The 18,421-nt window shown below is 44.9% G+C and overlaps 2 protein-coding genes across 2 annotated transcripts in view; one reads left to right on the top strand and one right to left on the bottom strand.

Annotated features, from left to right (window-relative positions):
- The window catches only part of LOC132399017 (vasorin-like), a 60,188-nt gene extending 46,530 nt beyond the window's left edge, over positions 1-13,658 (bottom strand). Inside the window, exon 1 of the mRNA XM_059978892.1 lies at positions 13,457-13,658. Within this exon, the coding sequence (XP_059834875.1) occupies positions 13,457-13,488 (32 nt within the window). The 5' untranslated portion in view covers positions 13,489-13,658. The remainder of the gene's footprint in view (positions 1-13,456) is intronic.
- Positions 1-18,421, top strand: part of LOC132399016 (coronin-7-like) — a 264,124-nt gene that overhangs the window by 108,207 nt on the left and 137,496 nt on the right. The window contains exon 10 of the mRNA XM_059978890.1: positions 17,704-17,758. Within this exon, the coding sequence (XP_059834873.1) occupies positions 17,704-17,758 (55 nt within the window). The remainder of the gene's footprint in view (positions 1-17,703; positions 17,759-18,421) is intronic.

The following is an 18,421-nucleotide window of genomic DNA, read 5'->3' on the forward strand; positions in this document are numbered from 1 at the left end:
GACTACCAGACTGGATAATAACTGCTTCCTTCAGGCTGTGAGACTAATGAATACCCTGTCACTACCAAGTTCTTGTCACTAGGACAGTGAGTTGTTTACTGTACTGCTTACCTGTGCTGTGCAGTACATGCATTTTGAATTATATTTTATTATTTGTGGTAATATTTTGTTTTCTGTGCAGTGTAGGATATATGATTTATGGATGGACCATAGTTCGGAGGAACATTGTTTCATTGGTTGTATACATGTACGGTCGGATGATAATATAATCAAACTCTTAGTCCCAGTCTAAATACACCACTGCTCAACTGGGCGTTGGACTTCCTAAGCAGCAGAACTCAGATAGTCAGGATGCACAACCATTCCTCCCTCTCTATTATCTTTAACATGGGTGTCCCCATGGCTGTGTGCCAAGCCCATTGCTGTGCACTCTGCTTACACATGACTGCATGGCCAAACATCCGAGTAATCATTGTCACATTTGCCAAAGACCTAACAGTGGTGGGGCTCCTCACCAATAACAATGAGACAGCCTACAGAGGGAAGCTGGAAGAACTTGAGGCTAGTGCCACGCAAATAACATCTTGCTCATTGTCAACAAGACAAAGGAGATGGTTATCAACTTCAGGGGAACTCGCACCACTCACTCCCCTCTTGACATTGGTGGCAAACAGTATTAAACACCTGGGAGTGCACATCACACACAACCTTTCATGGTCCCAGAACACATCATACAGTCAAAAAGGCTCATAAATGCCACTACTTTCTGATGAGGCTGAAAAGTGCTGGACCTAGCACATCCATACTTGTGTCATTCTACTGAGGCACTGTCCAGAATATCCTGACGCGCTGCATTACTGTTTGGTAAAGAAACTGCACTACAGCAGGCAGAAAGGGTCCCAAAACTGCCCAGTGCATCATCAGCACCAGCCTACCCGCCATCAAGGGGGTATATACAGAAAGTTGTTGGAAAAGGGCCACCCACTCTGCTCATGGACTGTTTGTCACACTCCCATCATGGAGGATGCTACATAGCATCTATGCCAGAACTACCAGATGCAAAAACTCTTACTTTCCCCAAGCAGTAAGGCTGGACAACACCCCCACAACCCTGACCACCACCACTTTATCATTTCACCTTATGTACAGACAATCCTGTGCCCGGATTCACTTTATGGACAAACAATCAATCTATGTATTGATATTTATTGTGTTCTTTATCTGATTGCATTTTTTTGTGCTGCATTGGATCCAGAGTGACAATTATTTCGTTCTCCTTTACACCTGTGTACTGGATATGACATTAACCAATCGTGAATCTTGAATCTGGAGAATAAACTTGAACTTGAAAGATATGGGGTAAACTCAATAACTATGGACTGGTCAGTTTAAGCTCTTGATAGTGATAACAGGGACAAATTTAGCAGTCACTAAATAATATACTTCAGGAAAAGATTCCCCTCCCCACCCCCGCCACCATAGAACATTACAGCTCAATACGGCCCTTCAGCCCTCCATGTTGTGCCGACCCATATAATCCTTAAAAAAAAGTACTAAACCCACACTACCCCATAACCCTGTATTTTTCTTTCATCCATGTGCCTGTCCAAGAGGCTTTTAATTACCCCTAATGTTTTAGCCTCCACCACCATCCCTGGCAAGTCATTCCAGGCACTCACAACCCTCTGTGTAAAAAACTTACCCCTGATGTCTCCCCTAAACTTCCCTTCCTTAATTTTGTACGTATGCCCTCTTACTTTTGTACATATGCCCTCTCACCAGATTTCAGAACGGTCCATGAACCCATTAACACTGCCTATAGTCCTATTTTTGACTATTTATTTATATTTGTAAAATTTATAGATTTTTGTGACTTTGCACTGTACTGTTGCTGCAAAAACAAATTTCACATCATCTGGTAATAAATCAGATTCTGATCCTGGATTGATTAGAGAAAGGCAGAAAGGATTGTTGAGAACTAAACACAAGATTCTGCAGATGCTGGAATTCCAGAGCCAAGATGTCTTCCCAAGACCTGATGAAAGGTCTTGGCTCGAAACGTCAGCTGTTTATTCCTTTTCATAGATGCTGCCTGAACTGCGGAGTTCCTCCAGAATTTTATGTGTGTTAGTAAAGACTAATGTAACGTGGAGTTTTTGACTGAAATTGCTGAGGAGTCAAAGTCGAGGTTATAGTGCCAGATGGGTGGAACTGAGCCTTGGTCACTGGCACTGTAGTAACATTACGCTGACCACTGAACCACTGTGCTGCCCACGCCTGGAATACAGGGTAAGGTGATGTTCTGTGATTGCAGGCAGAGGAAGTGCTGGATGGGGATCTGTCTGACTAGTCATAAAAAACGATGGCACAAAACAGGCCCTTCAACACATCTAGTGTGTGCTGAACCATTTAAGCTGCCTAGTCCCCTCAACCTGCACCAAGACCATTGCCCTTCATACCCCTCCTATCCATGTACCTATCCAAACTTCTTTTGTACATTGAAATCAAAATCACATCCACCACTTCTGCTGGCAGCTTGTTCCACACCCTCACTACCCTGAGTGAAGAAGTTCCCCTCAGAGCAACAACCTTCTTGACCAAGCATGAGGACTATCCTGAATCAGTCCATGTCTATCCAAATACTGTACTTATATATCTGATCCCTCAGAAAACCTTCCAGTTACTTTCTCACTGCTAATGTCAGGCTCACTGGCCTATAATTCTACGAGGCTGTGGTGGCCAGTGCTATCATGTTTGCTGTTGTGTGCTGGGGCAGCAGGCTGAGGGTAGCAGACACCAACAGAATCAACAAGCTCATTCGTAAGGCCAGTGATGTTGTGGGGGTGGAACTGGACTCTGACAGTAGTGTCTGAAAAGAGGATGCTGTCCAAGTTGCATGCCATCTTGGACAATGACTCCCATCCACTCCATAATGTACTGGTTAGGCACAGAAGTACATTCAGCCAGAGACTCATTCCACCGAGATGCAACACAGAGCATCATAGGAAGTCTTTCCTGTCTGTGGCCATCAAACTTTACAGCTCCTCCCTCGGAGTGTCAGACACCCTGAGCCAATAGGCTGGTCCTGGAATTATTTCCACTTGGCATGATTAACTTATTATTTAATTATTTATGGTTTTATATTGCTGTATTTCTTCACTATTCTTGGTTGGTGTGGCTGTAATGAAACCCAATTTCCCTCGGGATCAATAAAGTATGTCTGTCTAATTTCCTGATTTATTCTCAGAGCCTTTCTTAAAACAATGGAACAACATTACCTATCCTCCAATCCTCTGGCACCTCACCTATTGCTAAGGATGTTGTAAATGTCTCTGCTAGGGCCCCGACAGTTTCTGCCCTAGCCTCCCACAAAGTCTGAAGGAAAATCTTGTTAAGCCCTGAGGATTTGTCCACTCGAATTTGCCTCAAAACAGCAAATACCTCCTCCTCTGTGTAGGGTCCATGAACCTGCTGCTGCTTTGTCTCAGTACGATAGACACTGTATCCATCTTCTGAGTAAATACAGGTTAAAATCCATTGAAATTTTCTCCTATCTCTTCAGGCTCCGTGCATAGAAAACCTACAGCACAATACAGGCCCTTCAGCCCACAATGCTGTACTTACTTTAGAAATTATCTAGGGTTCCCCATAGCCCTCGATTTTTCTAAGCTCCATATACCTATCCAGGAATCTCTGAAAAGATCCTATCATATCCACCTCCATCACTGACGCTGGCAGTCCATTCTGTGCACTCACAACTCTCTGCATAAAAAACTTACCCGACATCTCCTCTGTACAGTACACTCTTCCAAGCACCTTAAACTGTCTTCTCTCATGTTAGCCATCTGGGAAAAAGCCTCTGACTATCCATACGATCAATGACTCTCATCATCTTATACACCTCTATCAGGTCATCTCTCATATTCCGTCACTCCAAGGAGAAAAGTCCACTTAAATCTTCTGGAGGACTAATTTTGTCCCTTGCAATCATTTTGCTGTTAACGTATCTGTAGAAGTGTGTAGGATTCTCCTTCATCTTGTCTGCTAGAGCAACCATGTGCCTTTTTTTTAGCCCTCCTGATTTTGTTAAGGTGTTCTCTTGCATTTCTTATACTCAAATAACTTGTTTGTTCCTATCTGCTTATAACTGCTATGCACCTCTGTCTTTTCTTAACCAGGGCCTCAATGTCTTTTGAAAACCAAGGTTCCTTACACTTGTTATCTTTACCTGTTATTCTGACAGACACATACAAGCTTTGTACTCTCAAAATTTCACTTTTTAAGGCCTCCCAAGTACACATTTGCCAGAAACCAGCCTTTCCTAATCCACACTTGCCAGATCCTTTCTGATACCATCAACATTGGCCTTCCTCCAATTTAGAATCTCAACCCAAGAACCAGAACTGTCCTTTTCTATAATTGAAACTAATGGCATTATGATAACTGCATACAAAGTGTTTCCTCGAACAAACCTCTTTCACTTGCCCTGTCTCATTCCCTAATCTAGTATCACACCCTCTCTCACTGGGACTTCCATGTAATGATTAAGGAAACTGCCCTGTACACACTTACCAAATTCTATCCTGTTAAGTCCTTTTACAGTATGAGGGTTCCAGTCAATAAATCCCGTGGACAAATGGATGGTGTGTAATATAGCCCCATTAACGTGGTCATTCATTTCTTGTTTCTCACGTCCACCCATAAAGCCTCAATAGATGAGTTCTCCAGTCTGTCCTGTTTGATCACAGCCATGACGTTCTCCATGACTGGTAATGCCACCCTCTTCCTTTAATCCCTTCCATTCTGTCACATCTAAAACAATGGAACCCCAGAATAATGAGCTGCCCCTCCTACAACCAAGTCTCACTAATGGCTACAATATTATAACTCCATGTGTTGATCCATGCCCTGAGCTCATCTGCCTTTCCTACAATACTTCTTGCATTGAAGTATACAGAACACAGAACATTAGTCCCACCACACTCAACCTTTTGGTTCATGACTTTGTCTTGGGTCCTAACAAAATTCTCCACAACAACTCCAGTGTCTGTTCTGGCACTTTGATTCCAATGCCCCTGAAACTTCAGTATAACCTCCCCCCCCCCCCCCCATACAGTACCATAGTACCAGCAAACCTTCCCGCTAGGATATTAGTCCCTCTCTAGTAGTTTGGGTGCAAACCGTACCTTCTGTACATGTCCCACCTACTCTGGAAGAGAATCCAATGATCCAGAAAGTCTGAAGCCCTCCCTCCTATACCAACTCCTTAGCCATGTGTTAAACTGTGTGATCTTCCTATATGTGGCCTCAATAGCCAGTGGCATGGTAACAATCCTAAGATCACAACCCTCAAAGTCCTGTCCTTTTAACTTAACACCTAACTCTCTGAACTCAATTTGCAAAACCTCGTCCATCTTCCTACCTATATCATTAGTACTGACATGGGTCACAACCTCCGGTTGCTCACCCGTCCACTTAACAATGTATAATGCTCAGGTTTTCATCCAAGATGTCCTGGATCCTGGCACCCAGGAGGCAACATACCATCCTGGAATCTTGTTCTCATCCACAGAACCTCCTTCCTGTTCCCCTAACTAATGAATCCACTATCCCCACAGCTTACCTCTTCTCCCCCCACCACTTCCCTTCTCAGCCACAGAGCTTGACTCAGTGCCAGAGATCTGACTGCTGTGACTTTCTTCTGCTAGGTCTTTCCCACCCCACCAACAGTATCCAAAGTGATATACCTGTTGTTGAAGGGGGTGGCCACAGGTGTACTCTGTACTGGCTGTTTAATCCCTTTCACCCCTCTTGACTGTCACCCAGTTTCCTGTGTCCTGCACCTTGGGTGCAGCCACCTCTCTATACGTTCTGTCTGTCACCCCTTCAGCCTCCTTAATGATCCGGAGTTCATCCAGTTTCAGCTCCAACTTCTTAACGTGGATTGTTAGAAGCTGCAGCTGGATGTACTTCTTGCAGGTTAGGTCGTCAGAGACATTGGAGGTCTCCCTGCCTTCCCACATTATGCAAGAGGAGCATTCAACTCTCCAGCTGGCAACCCTACTGTTCTAACTGTGCAATTATAAAGAAAGAAACAATAAATAAACTGGAGAAAAAAATCTATGTACAGCTTTTTCTCTTTCTCTCACTCAAGCCTCTCCTCGCTGAAGCTTCAAAGAGCTGAAGCCTCAAATCTCCACTCTTACACTGTCCACTCCAACAATGGCTGCTCTGCTTGCCCCGCCTTATCTTTATTTGCTGTTCAGTAAAATTGAAAGAATATCCCTGATGACCCTGCCCTGAGGCATTGTCTGTCCAACTGCAGGACCTCTCCCTCATGAACATATAGATTTTATATTTTTATTTAGAGATACAGCACCTTGAGCCGTGCTGCAAACAACCCACCAAACTAACCCCAGCCTAAACACAGGACAATTTACAATGACCAATGAACCTACTACCTGGTACATTTTTAGACTTTGGGAGGAAACCCATGCACACATGGGAAGGAACATACAAACTTTCTGACAGAGGATGTTGGAATTAAACTCCAGCTAGTCATAGAGCACAGAAACAGGCCTTTCAGCCCATCTAGTCAATCCTGAACTGTTAGCTCTGCTTAGATCCATCAATTGGCACCTGCACTGTAGCCCTCCATATCCCTCCCATCCATGTACTTTCCCAGACTTCTCTGAAATGTTGTAATCAAACATATAAGAGGTTGGTCGAGGATTCAGAGATACACAGATCACCTGGACAGTGGCAGATGGATTTTCATCCAGATAGGAGTGAGGTATACACCAGCGATTCTGCAGATGCAACACACACAAAATGCTGGAGAAGCTCAGCAGGTCAGGCAGCATCTGTGGAACAGAGTAAACAATCGACATACTGGACCAAGGCCCTTCACCAGAACTAGAAAGCAGTAAAAGCCAGAATAAGAAGGTGGGTGGGTGGGGAGGGGGATAGGTGAGAGAGGTAAGGTAATGCAGTTTGGAAAGTCAAATTCTGGTAGGATGTACAGAGTAAACCTTAGCAGCACTGGTGAACAGAGAGACTGGGTTGCGAGTCCGTATCTTCTAGAGCAGGGGTGGGCAAACTTTTTGACTTGTGGCCCACAAAGGGTTCTAAAATTTGACAGGGGGGCCAGACCAGGAGCAGATGGACGGAGTGTTTTGGTAATACACCTCATAAGAGAAAATAAAATATCATGGGATATGTAGAAAACATGTGCTTTAATTTCAATTGAAAATGAACAAATGCATTACAACAAAATATCTGTCTTTGAAGTCCCATGGTATTTAGCTATTTATTGAAATGACTTTTAAAACACTGAAAATTAAATGAATAAAATACAGCTTTTTTTAATAGTAACAGTTATTATTTTAAAGCACTGAAAATTCTGTTATCCTTCAAGATATTATCATCATGACTCTCCTCCTGACTGTCTTTATTTCAAAAACGGTAGGAGATGCAGGTCTACTTGTCCTGCTCCTTCTTATTCAATTGTCCCATGTGCCAAAACTCAACAACGACCAGCACAAGGACAGAACAGTGACAGCGCGCCAGTATGCGGAGCGCGTTATTTGATCTGGAGCGCATTTTTTATTTTGAGAACGTACGTGCACCTGCGCACTACTCATGTCCATCACTTAACAGAAATGACATGTAACATGTAAGGCTTATTGAAAAAAATACTTTCAAATGCATTTTTTACATAACACAACGAAGAAACTTATTTTTAATTTCAGTGGGAACAGTGTTGTTGGTCTCCCTTTTTAGCCAGCGCATCAAAGTCTGGATTTAGTTTTGTTGTGGCGATTCTCAGGATGGATCTGAGGTGTTGGTCAGTTAACTTGGATCTGTGGCTGGCTTTGTTGATGTTCATGACGCTGAACGCCTGTTCACACAAATAGGTCGAGCCGAACAAAGAGTAAAGCGGAAATGTAGAGTAATACGCTGCACCTCAACAAAGGTCAATGTATATAGAGTGCGTCATCTATTGGGAAAATGCCAGAATTGCGGGGAAAAAATGTTAACAAGGTTTATTAATATAATTTCATCAAGTTCTGCGGGCCGGATTAAAAAGCTTAACGGGCCGCATATGGCCTGCGGGCCGTGGTTTGCCCATGCCTATTCTAGAGAGTGGATAGGGTGGTGACTTCTTGAGCAGACTGAGATCCTTTGGAACATACAGGCCTCTCCTTCACATGTCTACCAGTCTGTTGCCTTCGTCAATCAAAGTACTGAGTACAAGAGCTGGGATTTGTATTGCAGCTGTACAAAACATTGGTTAGACCACACAGGGAGTTTTGTGTACTGTTCTGGTCACCGTAGTAGTATGGTAGGGTAGAGTGTGTGTGGACGCAGACTATGTTTCTGTGCAAGCCACATCGAGCAATGGCAGAAGCTCATTAGTGAACGTGTCAGGGGCTGTTCCTCCCCAGCGCTCTCTATCCTGTCCACTGGCCGCAGTGGACACAGATTAGTTCATCACAGGCAAAGCCCTCCCCACCACTGAGCACAGCTACAAAGAATGCTGTCAGAAGAAAGAAGCAGCCATCATCGAGGACCCCCACCATCCAGGCCATGCTCTCTTCTCACTGCTACCAGCGGGCAAAAGGTACAGGAGCCTTCGGTCCCACACCACCAGGTTCAGGAACAGTTATTACCCCTCAACCATGAAGCTCCTCAACAGGGATGGATAACTTCACTCACCTCAACTCTGAACTGAATCTACGAACTACAGACTCACTTTCTAAGATTCGACAATTTGTGTTGAGTGTCAGTTCATGTTGACAAGGGAAGCACAGGAGCACTTACAGGACTGCTTTGAATCGGTGGACTAGACTGTATTCAGGGATTCATCTTCGAACCTGGATGAGTTCTGCAGTTGTTACCGACTTCATTAAAACCTGTGTGGATGAGTGTGTGCCCACAGAGACTTACTGTACTTCCCCAAACTAAAAGCCGTGGATGAACCAGGAGGTACGTCGTCTGCTGAAGGCTCGATCTGTGGCATGTAAGTCTGGTAACCCAGGCCTGTACCAGGAAACCAGGTATAATTTGTGAAGGGCTATTTTAAGAGTGAAGTGACAATTTCAAACGAGGTTGGAGGTGACACCAGATGTACGACAACTCTGGCAGGGTTTGCAAGACATTACTTCCTACAAAGCGAAAACCAATAGTGTGATTGGTAGTGATGCTTCACTACCAGATGAACTCAAAGCCTTCTATGCACGCTTTAAAAGGGAGAATATAACTACAGCTGTGAAGATTCCTGCTTCACCTGATGACCCTGTAATCTCTGTCTCAGAGGCCGATGTTAGGCTGTCTTTAAAAAGGGTGAACTCTTGCAAGGCAGAAAAATAGTACATGGAGCTTAGAAAAATACAGGGCTCTGGGGAAATCTAGTAATTTGTAAGGTAGGGACATGTTTGGCACAACTTCATGGGCCAAACATGTGGTGGGAAAGCTGTTGGAAAAGATTCTTAGAGATAGGATCTATGGGCATTTAGAGAATCATGGTCTGATCAGGGACAGTCAGCATGGCTTTGTCATGGGCAGATCGTGTCTAACAAGCCTGATAGAGTTCTTTGAGGAGGTGACCAGGCATATAGATGAGGGTAATGCAGTGTATGTGATCTACGTGGATTTTAGTAAGGCATTTGACAAGGTTCCACACGGTAGGCCTATTTAGAAAGTTAGAAGGCATGGGATCCAGGGAAGTTTGGCCAGGTGGATTCAGAATTGGCTTGCCTGCAGAAGGCACAGGGTCGTGGTGGAGGGAGTACATTCAGATTGGAGGGTTGTGACTAGTGGTATCCCACAAGGATCTGTTCTGGGACCTCTACTTATGTGATTTTTATTAATGACCTGGATGTAGGGGTAGAAGTTTGTGTTGACAAGTTTGCAGATGACACAAAAGTTGGTGGCGTTGTAGATAGTGTAGAGGATTGTCGAAGATTGCAGAGAGACATTGATAGGATGCAGAAGTGGGCTGAGAAGTGGCAGATGGAGTTCAACCTGGAGAAGTGTGAGGTGGTACACTTTGGAAGGACAAACTCCAAGGCAGAGTACAAAGTAAATGGCAGGATACTTGTTAGTGTGGAGGAGCAGCGGGATCTGGGGGTACATGTCCACAGATCCCTGAAAGTTGCCTCACAGGTAGATAGGGTAATTAAGAAAGCTTATGGGGTGTTAGCTTTCATAAGTGGAGGGATAGAGTTTAAGAGACGCAATGTTATGATGCAGCTCTATAAAACTGCTTAGGCCACACTTGGAGTACTGTGTCCAGTTCTGGTTGCCTCACTGTAGGAAGGATGTGGAAGCATTGGAAAGGGTACTGAGGAGATTTACCAGGATGCTGCCTGGTTTAGAGAGTATGGATTATGATCAGAGATTAAGGGAGCTAGGGCTTTACTCTTTGGAGAGAAGGAGGTTGAGAGGAGACATGATAGAGGTGCACAAGATAGTAAGAGGAATAGACAGAGTGGACAGCCAGTGCCTCTTCCCGAGGACACCACTGCTCAGTACAAGAGGACATGGCTTTAAGGTAAGGGGAGGGAAGTTCAAGGGGGATATTAGAGGAAGGTTTTTCACTCAGAGAGTGGTTGGTGCGTGGAATGCACTGCCTGAGTCAGTGGTGGAGGCAGATACACTAGTGAAGTTTAAGAGACTACTAGGAGGAATTTCAGGTGGGGGGTTATATGGGAGGCTGGGTTTGAGGGTCAGCACAACATTGTGGGCCGAAGGGCCTGTAACGTGCTGTGTTGTTCTATGTATTGTGCTGTAGGTTTTCTATGTTTCTGAGGTCCCGATGGAGTACCTGGTAAGGTTGTGCCAACCAAATAGTGGGAATATTCAAGGACATTTTCAACCTCTCACTGCTATAGGTGGAAGTTCCCACGTGCTTCAAAAAGGCACCACTTATACCAGTGTCTAAGAAGAATAATGTGAGCTGCCTTAATGACTGTCGCCCAGTAGCACTCACATCTACAGTGATGAAATGCTTTGAGAGGTTGGTCATAACTAGATTGAATTCCTGCCTCAGCAAGGACCTGGACCCATTGAAATTTGCCTTTTGCCACAATAGGTCAATGGCAGATGCAATCTCAATGGCTCTCCACACAACTTTGTATCATCTGGACAGCACAAACACCTATGTCAGGATGCTGTTTGTCAACTATAGCTCAGCATTTAATACCATCGTTCCCACAATCCTGACTGAGAAGTTACAGACCCTGGGCTTCTGTACCTCCCTCTGCTATTGGATCCTCGACTTCCTAACCAGAAGACCACAATCTGTGTGGATTGGTGATAACATATCCTCCTCGCTGACGATCAACAGTGAAGCACCTCAGGAGTGGGTGCTTAGCCCACTGCTCTACTCTCTGTATACACATGACTGTGTGGCTAGGCATAGCTCAAATACCATCTATAAATTTGCTGATGATACAACCATTGTTGGTAGAATCTCAGATGGAGACAAGAGGGTGTACAGGAGTGAGAAATGCCAACAGTGGAGTGGTGTTGCAGCACCAACCTGGCACTCAACCTCAGTAAGATGAAAAAACTGATTGTGGACTTCAGGAAGGGTAAGACAAAGGAACACATACCAATTCTCATAGAGGGATCAGAAATGGAGAGAGTGAGCAGTTTCAAGTTTCTGGGTGTCAAGATCTCTGAGGACCTAACCTGGTCCCAACACATTGATGCAGTTATAAAGAAGGCAAGACAGCGACTATACTTAATTAGGAGTTTGAAGATATTTGGCATGTCAACAAATACATTCAAAAACTTCTGTAGTTGCACCGTGGAGAGCATTCTGACAGGCTGCACACTGGTATGGAGGGGCTACTGCACAGGACTGAAAGAAGCTGCAGAAGGTTGTAAATTTAGTCAGCTCCATCTTGGGTACTAGCCTACAAAGTACCCAGGACATCTTTAGGGAGTGGTGTCTCAGGAAGGCAGCGAACATTATTAAGGACCTCCAGCACCCAGGGCATTCCCTTTTCTCACTGTTACCATCAGGTAGGAGGTACAGAAGCTGGAAGCTTCTTCCCATCTACCACCCAATTCCTAAATGGACATTGAACCCTTGAACACTACCTCACTTTCTTAATATACTTTATTTCTGTTTTTTGTATGATTTAAAATCTATTCAATATGCATATTCAGTAATTGATTTACTTATTTATTTATTTTTATTATTTTGTTTTTTTTCTATATTATGTATTACATTGAACTGCTGCTGCTAAGTTAGCAAATTTCACAACACATGCCAGTGATAATAAACCTGATTCTGATTCTCAATATTATTAACTTATTTATTTTTAATTTGCCCAGTTTGCCCTATCTTGCATATTGGATGTATGTCAGTCATTGCTTATGTATAAGTTTTCATAAACTCTATTGTATTCCTTTAGTTTCCTGTAACTGACTACAAGAAAATAAATCTCAGGGTTGTATATGGCGACATATACTGTATGTACTTTGATAATAAACTTACATTCAATTTTGAACTGGCAGAGGGAAGATAGGCATCCCATATCTAAGTGGAGCACCAACTCAGAGGCCAGAGTCGCCTCTCCTTCCTGAAGAGGCTGAGATCCTTTGGCATATACAGGCCTCTCCTTCACATGTTCTACCAGTCTGTTGTTTCCAGTACAATCTTCTATGCAGTGGTGTGCTGGGACAGTGACATCAACACGGGTGATGCCGACAGGCTCAATAAACCGATTAGAAAGGCTGTTATCGGAGTCAAACTGGACACACTGGAGGCTGTGGTAGAACAAAGGACCCTATGGAAAATCCTGGCAATTCTGAAAAATGTTCTCACCCTCTGCATGCCACCTTGGTTGAACAGAGGAGCACTTTAGTAACAGACTGAGACAACTGTGCTGCTCTAAAGAGTGCGATATGAGGCCATTCTTACCCTCGGCCATCAGGCTGTATAATGAATCAACCAATAGCCGGGAAAGTGATAATTTCCCCTCCTGTAGGCCATTTGAGCTAACATAATTTTTATTCTTTCTTCCTTCTCTTCTAATATTTGTATATTTGTGCACCCATAACACACAGAAACAGTCCCTTTGGCCCATCTAGTCCATGCCAGACTATTCATTTGTATTGTCCTATCGACACACACCTGGACTATAGCCCTCCATACCTCTCCCATCTATGTACCTAACCAAACTTCTCTTAAATGTTGGAATCAAACCCACACTCACCATTTTCGCTGGCAACTCGTTCCACACTCACACCACCTCATGCCTGTCCTAAACATCTCGGCTTTCACCCTTAACCCATGACCTCTAGTCTAGTCTCACCCAATGTTGGTGGAAAAAGCCTGTTTGCATCCACCCTATTAATACCCCTCATAATTTTGTAATCAAATATCCCCTCATTCTCCTGCAATTCAAAGGAATTAAGTCCTAAGCCATTCAACCCGTACCTGTAACTCAGGTCCTCATGTCCTGGCGACATCCTTGCCTCTTCAGGACTGCAGTCCTTTCCTGCTGCAGAGGGCTTTCTCCAGCTCAGGGCCCCTCTTGCTGCTTTCAGATCAGCACGCTCCCACACAAACTGCTTTACTGTAAGACGCTGACGTCGCTGCTGTGTTTATGTTAAACTCAGCAGAGGTTTCACTTCCCAGAGCCCTGAGCCAGCACTGAGACCCACCCCCCACCCCCCCTGCCTTCCCCAGACCGAGTGTGTGAGTGTAATGTACAGAGCAGAGCAGAGCTGCGCATTTGTTTGAGTTTATCCTCTGGCTGGGACATTGCCAGGACCTTGTGTGGGAAGGTGCAGGCCCGCTATGTAAATAAGTTGTGTGGGAACTGTTGCTCTATGTAGGGAGAGGAGGGGAGGGGTGTGGGAAGTGAGAATGTCCAGTGACTGGGAGCGTGAGGAGTGAGGGGTCTCCCGACATGGGAGAATTAGGACCAGGATTCTGGGACAAAACTCTGCCATGGACGGTCCCAAGCCCGTCTGTGAAAGTAGGAGGGTTGGGCATGGGGCTACCAACCCCATCCTGTAAAAACCAGGTGCTACAGAAATGCCAACAGAAGCTCCAGCGTCCTCATCCCTGGGAGAGCCTGAAAGACTGGCCCAGGCCAGATACGATCATTGTGATGAATTCCTGAGGGCTCACGGAGCCTTCTCCCCACACTTATTAAAGTCACAGCCTCTCTCAGTGAACCCCGTGTATCTACCAAACATAGGACCGTACAGCACAGGAAAAGGCCCTTCAGCCCACAATGTCTGTGATTTCACTCTAAACCATCCTGCACATTAATGATCAAAGATTGGCTTTATTTGTCACATATACATTAAAGCATAGAGTGAAATGCGATGTTCGTGTCAGTGACCAACAGAACCGGAGGGTAGGCTGGGAGCAGGCCACAACCGTTGCTACACTTCCAGCACCAATATAGCAACTTACTAACCCTAACCGTTATGTCCTTGGACTGTGGGGGGAAACCAGAGCACACAGAGGAGACTCACAAACTCCTTACAGACAGAGGCAGGGATTGAACCCCAATTGCTGAGATTGTAAGGCAATAGGTAGTTAGATAGCGAGGAGTTTTTGGGTGTTAACTAGCCGCTGTGCTGCCATGCTGTCCACGTTCCATATTCCTTTATTCCCTTTCTGTGCACATGCCAGTCTAAATATCTCTTAGATGTTGCTAATGTATCTGCCTCGACCACCTCCCCTTCAAAGTTCAAAGTGAATTCATTATCAAAGTAAAATATGGCACCATTTACAATCCTGAGATGAGTTTTCTTGTAGGCATACTCAATAAATCCAATAATAATAGAATCAATGAAATACTGCACCAACTGGATGGACAGCCAGCGTGCAGACGACAAGAAATTGTGCAAATATGAAAAGCAAGAGACAAAAAAAGAAACAATAATGAATAAATAAACACTAAATATTGAAAACACGAGATGAAGAGTGAGTCCATTGATTGTGGGAACATTTCAGTGATGGGGCAAGTGAAGTTATCCCCTGTGGTTTATGAGCTTGATGACTGAGGGGTAATAACTGTTCCTGGTGTAGGACCTGAGGTTCCTGATGACAGCAGCAAGGGGAGGGCATGGCATGGATGCTGCTCTTGCTGCACATTCCAGGCACCCATCAATGTTAAAAAACATTGCAACTTCCCCCCTCACCTTAAATGTACACCCTCTAATATTTGACGTTTCTGCCCTGGGGAACAATCTCTGTCACTTTATAAGATTCTATCAGGTCTCCCATCACTGCTCCAGAGAAAACATCCCACCCTCCCATACAGCTCATGCCCTCTCATCCAGGCAGTATCCTGGGAAACCACTTCTCCACCCTCCATGAAGCCTACTTTCCTATGTAACCCCCTGACCTGCATGCACCCCCTGAGAGCTGGAATTGAACTGATGGATTGAATGGCCTCTTCCCATGCTAATGCACTGTGTCTACACGCCTCCCCCCCCCCCCCCACTGTTCTCTGTAGCCCACATTCATGGCCAGACCAAGCCTCCCCCCTGCTGGCAGAGAGAGTCACTGCACACAGGGTGAATTTGCCCATTGCCTGTGCTGTGGCATTTGACTGTGGGAACCACTCTCAGCAACACTCAGTGATGTAACAGGAGACGCGTTTATAATCCACTCCCCCCCCCCTCCAGAAAGGAGGAAGAGTTGAATTCTTGCCTTCCCGCGAAAAGCTGCCAGTTTTGACCCCCTGAATGTATTGGCTGTGATCAGTTTATATCTGCAGTGCATTCTGTGGGGTATTATTATATCCTGATTGGGGCACCCCCCCCCCATTCTAATGATCACAGCAGTGAAACTCCACTACTCTACTATCTAATTACTCAGAACTTTGGCTGGCTGAGTATGGTGTTTCCCACGCCTCCATTAACCTCACCCGATCTACCACGCTCCCTTGAATCTGATCACCGACCTGTTTCCCATGCTGCCTTGGAGTTTGCTGGGTTCACTGGAGAGTTTGATCAGCTGCGGCACGACTGAAATCATGTGAATTAAGTGAGTGTTGTGCTGTTAATGGGAATAACACACGATATTGTGGGAAATCTGCCAGTCTCTCCCCATCACTTACTGCAGAAAGTTCAGAAAGATTAGCTTTATTTGTCACACGTACAACAGAACTTACAGTGAAATGTTGTTTGCATCAGCAATGTGCTGGGGGCGGTCTGCAAGTGTCACCACCCTTCCAGCTCCAACATCGCATGCCCACAACTTACTAACCCTAACCCGTATGTCTTTGGAAAGTGGAGCCACGTGGTCACCCTTACAGACAGTGACAGGACTGGAACCCCGATCACCGGCACTATAAAGCCTGACGCTAACTGACTTTCTAATGTGCCACCCCACCTGATAGAGGCTTCTAAGATTATGAAAGACTTAGATACTGTAGACAGACAGAATCCCTTCCCCGGGGTAGAAATGTTTTTAAGTTATTTATTTACTTTTATTTAAAGATTCAGTATGGTAACAGCCCTTCCAGCCCAACGAACCCGCACCATCCATGTGATCAATTAACCTACTAACCGGTATGTCTTTGGAATGTGGGAGGAAACCCAAGTGTTCATAGGGAGAACGTACAAACTCCTTGCAGAAATTGAACCTGGAATGCTGTAATAACACGAATTACTGTGCTACTGTGCCGGCAGAGTTAGAGGAGGAGTATTTAAAGGTGACGTGAAGAGCAAGTTGTTTACACAGAGAGCGGTAGGTGCCTGGAATGGATTACTAGGGGTAGTGATGGAAACAGGTAGCTTGGGGGAGTTCTTAAATAGACACATGGAAGAAGTTATACAAGTGTGGGGGAAGATTAATACGCACTGGTCAAAGGGTACAAGGTGAAGGTGGCAAAGCCAGCAGAGGTGATGAGGATTGATTAGCGGTGAAGTAAGTGGTCAGACTGGAATACACAGCCAGGGACGAGTGGTGGCATGGACTCAATGGGCCAAATGGCCTGCTGTCATTCGATTGTCACTTTGTGGCAGGCTGGTTTTTCCCTGATTGAGACCAGGCCCAGGATAACACTCTGCACAAGCTCAGATAGTGAATGGTTACTTGCTCACGGGATAGACCACATCTTGATAGTCAGCCTCAATAGAGGCACTCGCCTCCCCACCATCGAGAACATATTCTAAAAGAGACATACCTCAAGAAAGCGGCATCCATCATTAGGGACCCTCACAATCTAGGTCATGCTTTCTTCTCATTGTCACCATCAGGGAGGATGTACAGGAGTCTGGAGACCCACAATCAATGTTTTACAAACAGCTTCTTCCCCTCTGTCATCAGATTTCTGAACAGTCCATGAACCCATGAATACCGTCTCACTATTTTAACCACAAGAGGTTCTACAGATGTTGAAATCCAGAGCAACAAACACAAAATGCTGGAGGAACTCAGTAGGTCAGGCAGCGTCTATGGAGAGGAATAAACAGTTTATGTTTCCCACTTCTTTTCCAGTTCTGGTGAAGATTCTTGGCCTGAAACCTCATTATTTTGCTCTCTTTTTGCACTATTTTATTTTATTTATATACACATTTTTAATTGTAACTTACAGTAATTTTTATGTATTGCACTGAACTGCTGTCACAAAACAATAAATTTCGTGACATTTATCAGTGATAATAAACCTGATTCAGCTGCAGATTCTGATGTCCTCTGTCTCTTCCCTGCAGCTCACTCATCCCTCTGTACGACGCTGACTCTGGGCTGCTGATCCTGGCTGGAAAGGTGAGCAGTGATGATCTGATCCTCACTTCCCCCATGGTCCAGGGTGTGTGTCAACACTTGTGGGCTGCCCCATCACCTCCTCGGACTGTCTTGGTTTTGAACTCGTACGATGCATTTCACTGCCTGTTTTGATTTTGTTCATTTGTGTTGTAGGAAAATTGGTGATTGTGGTCTTTCCATTACCATGATTGCTCTCGGTAAATGTTTCTATAGAAGTGGTTCTGGGCAGTGTCTTTAGAAGACGATTGACTTCAGCCTTTATCAATACTCTTCAGAGATTGTCTGCCTGGCATCAGTGGTCATGTAACCAGGACTTGTGATATGCACCAGCTGTTCATATGACCATCCACGCTTAACGTAACTTTGATCAGGGGCTAAGCAAGTGCTACACCTTGCCCGAGGATGACCTGCAGACTAGCGGAGAGAAGGAGCACCTTATGCCTCCTTTGGTAGAGACGTATCCCCAGACTGCCGCTCTCTGTTTTGATGCATACATGATAAATGAATCTGAGCTTGCCATATCAGGAGAGCTGAAACTGGCAAACGCAGAGGAACAAACTATCAGCAGTTCCCCTGTGAGACAGGAGGGCTGAAACTGGCAAACACAGAGGAACAAACTATCAGCAGTTCCCCTGTGAGACAGGAGGGCGTGGGTTCAAGCCA

Source organism: Hypanus sabinus, chromosome 9 (assembly GCF_030144855.1).
Source record: "Hypanus sabinus isolate sHypSab1 chromosome 9, sHypSab1.hap1, whole genome shotgun sequence".
NCBI classification, from domain to species: Eukaryota; Metazoa; Chordata; class Chondrichthyes; order Myliobatiformes; family Dasyatidae; genus Hypanus; species Hypanus sabinus.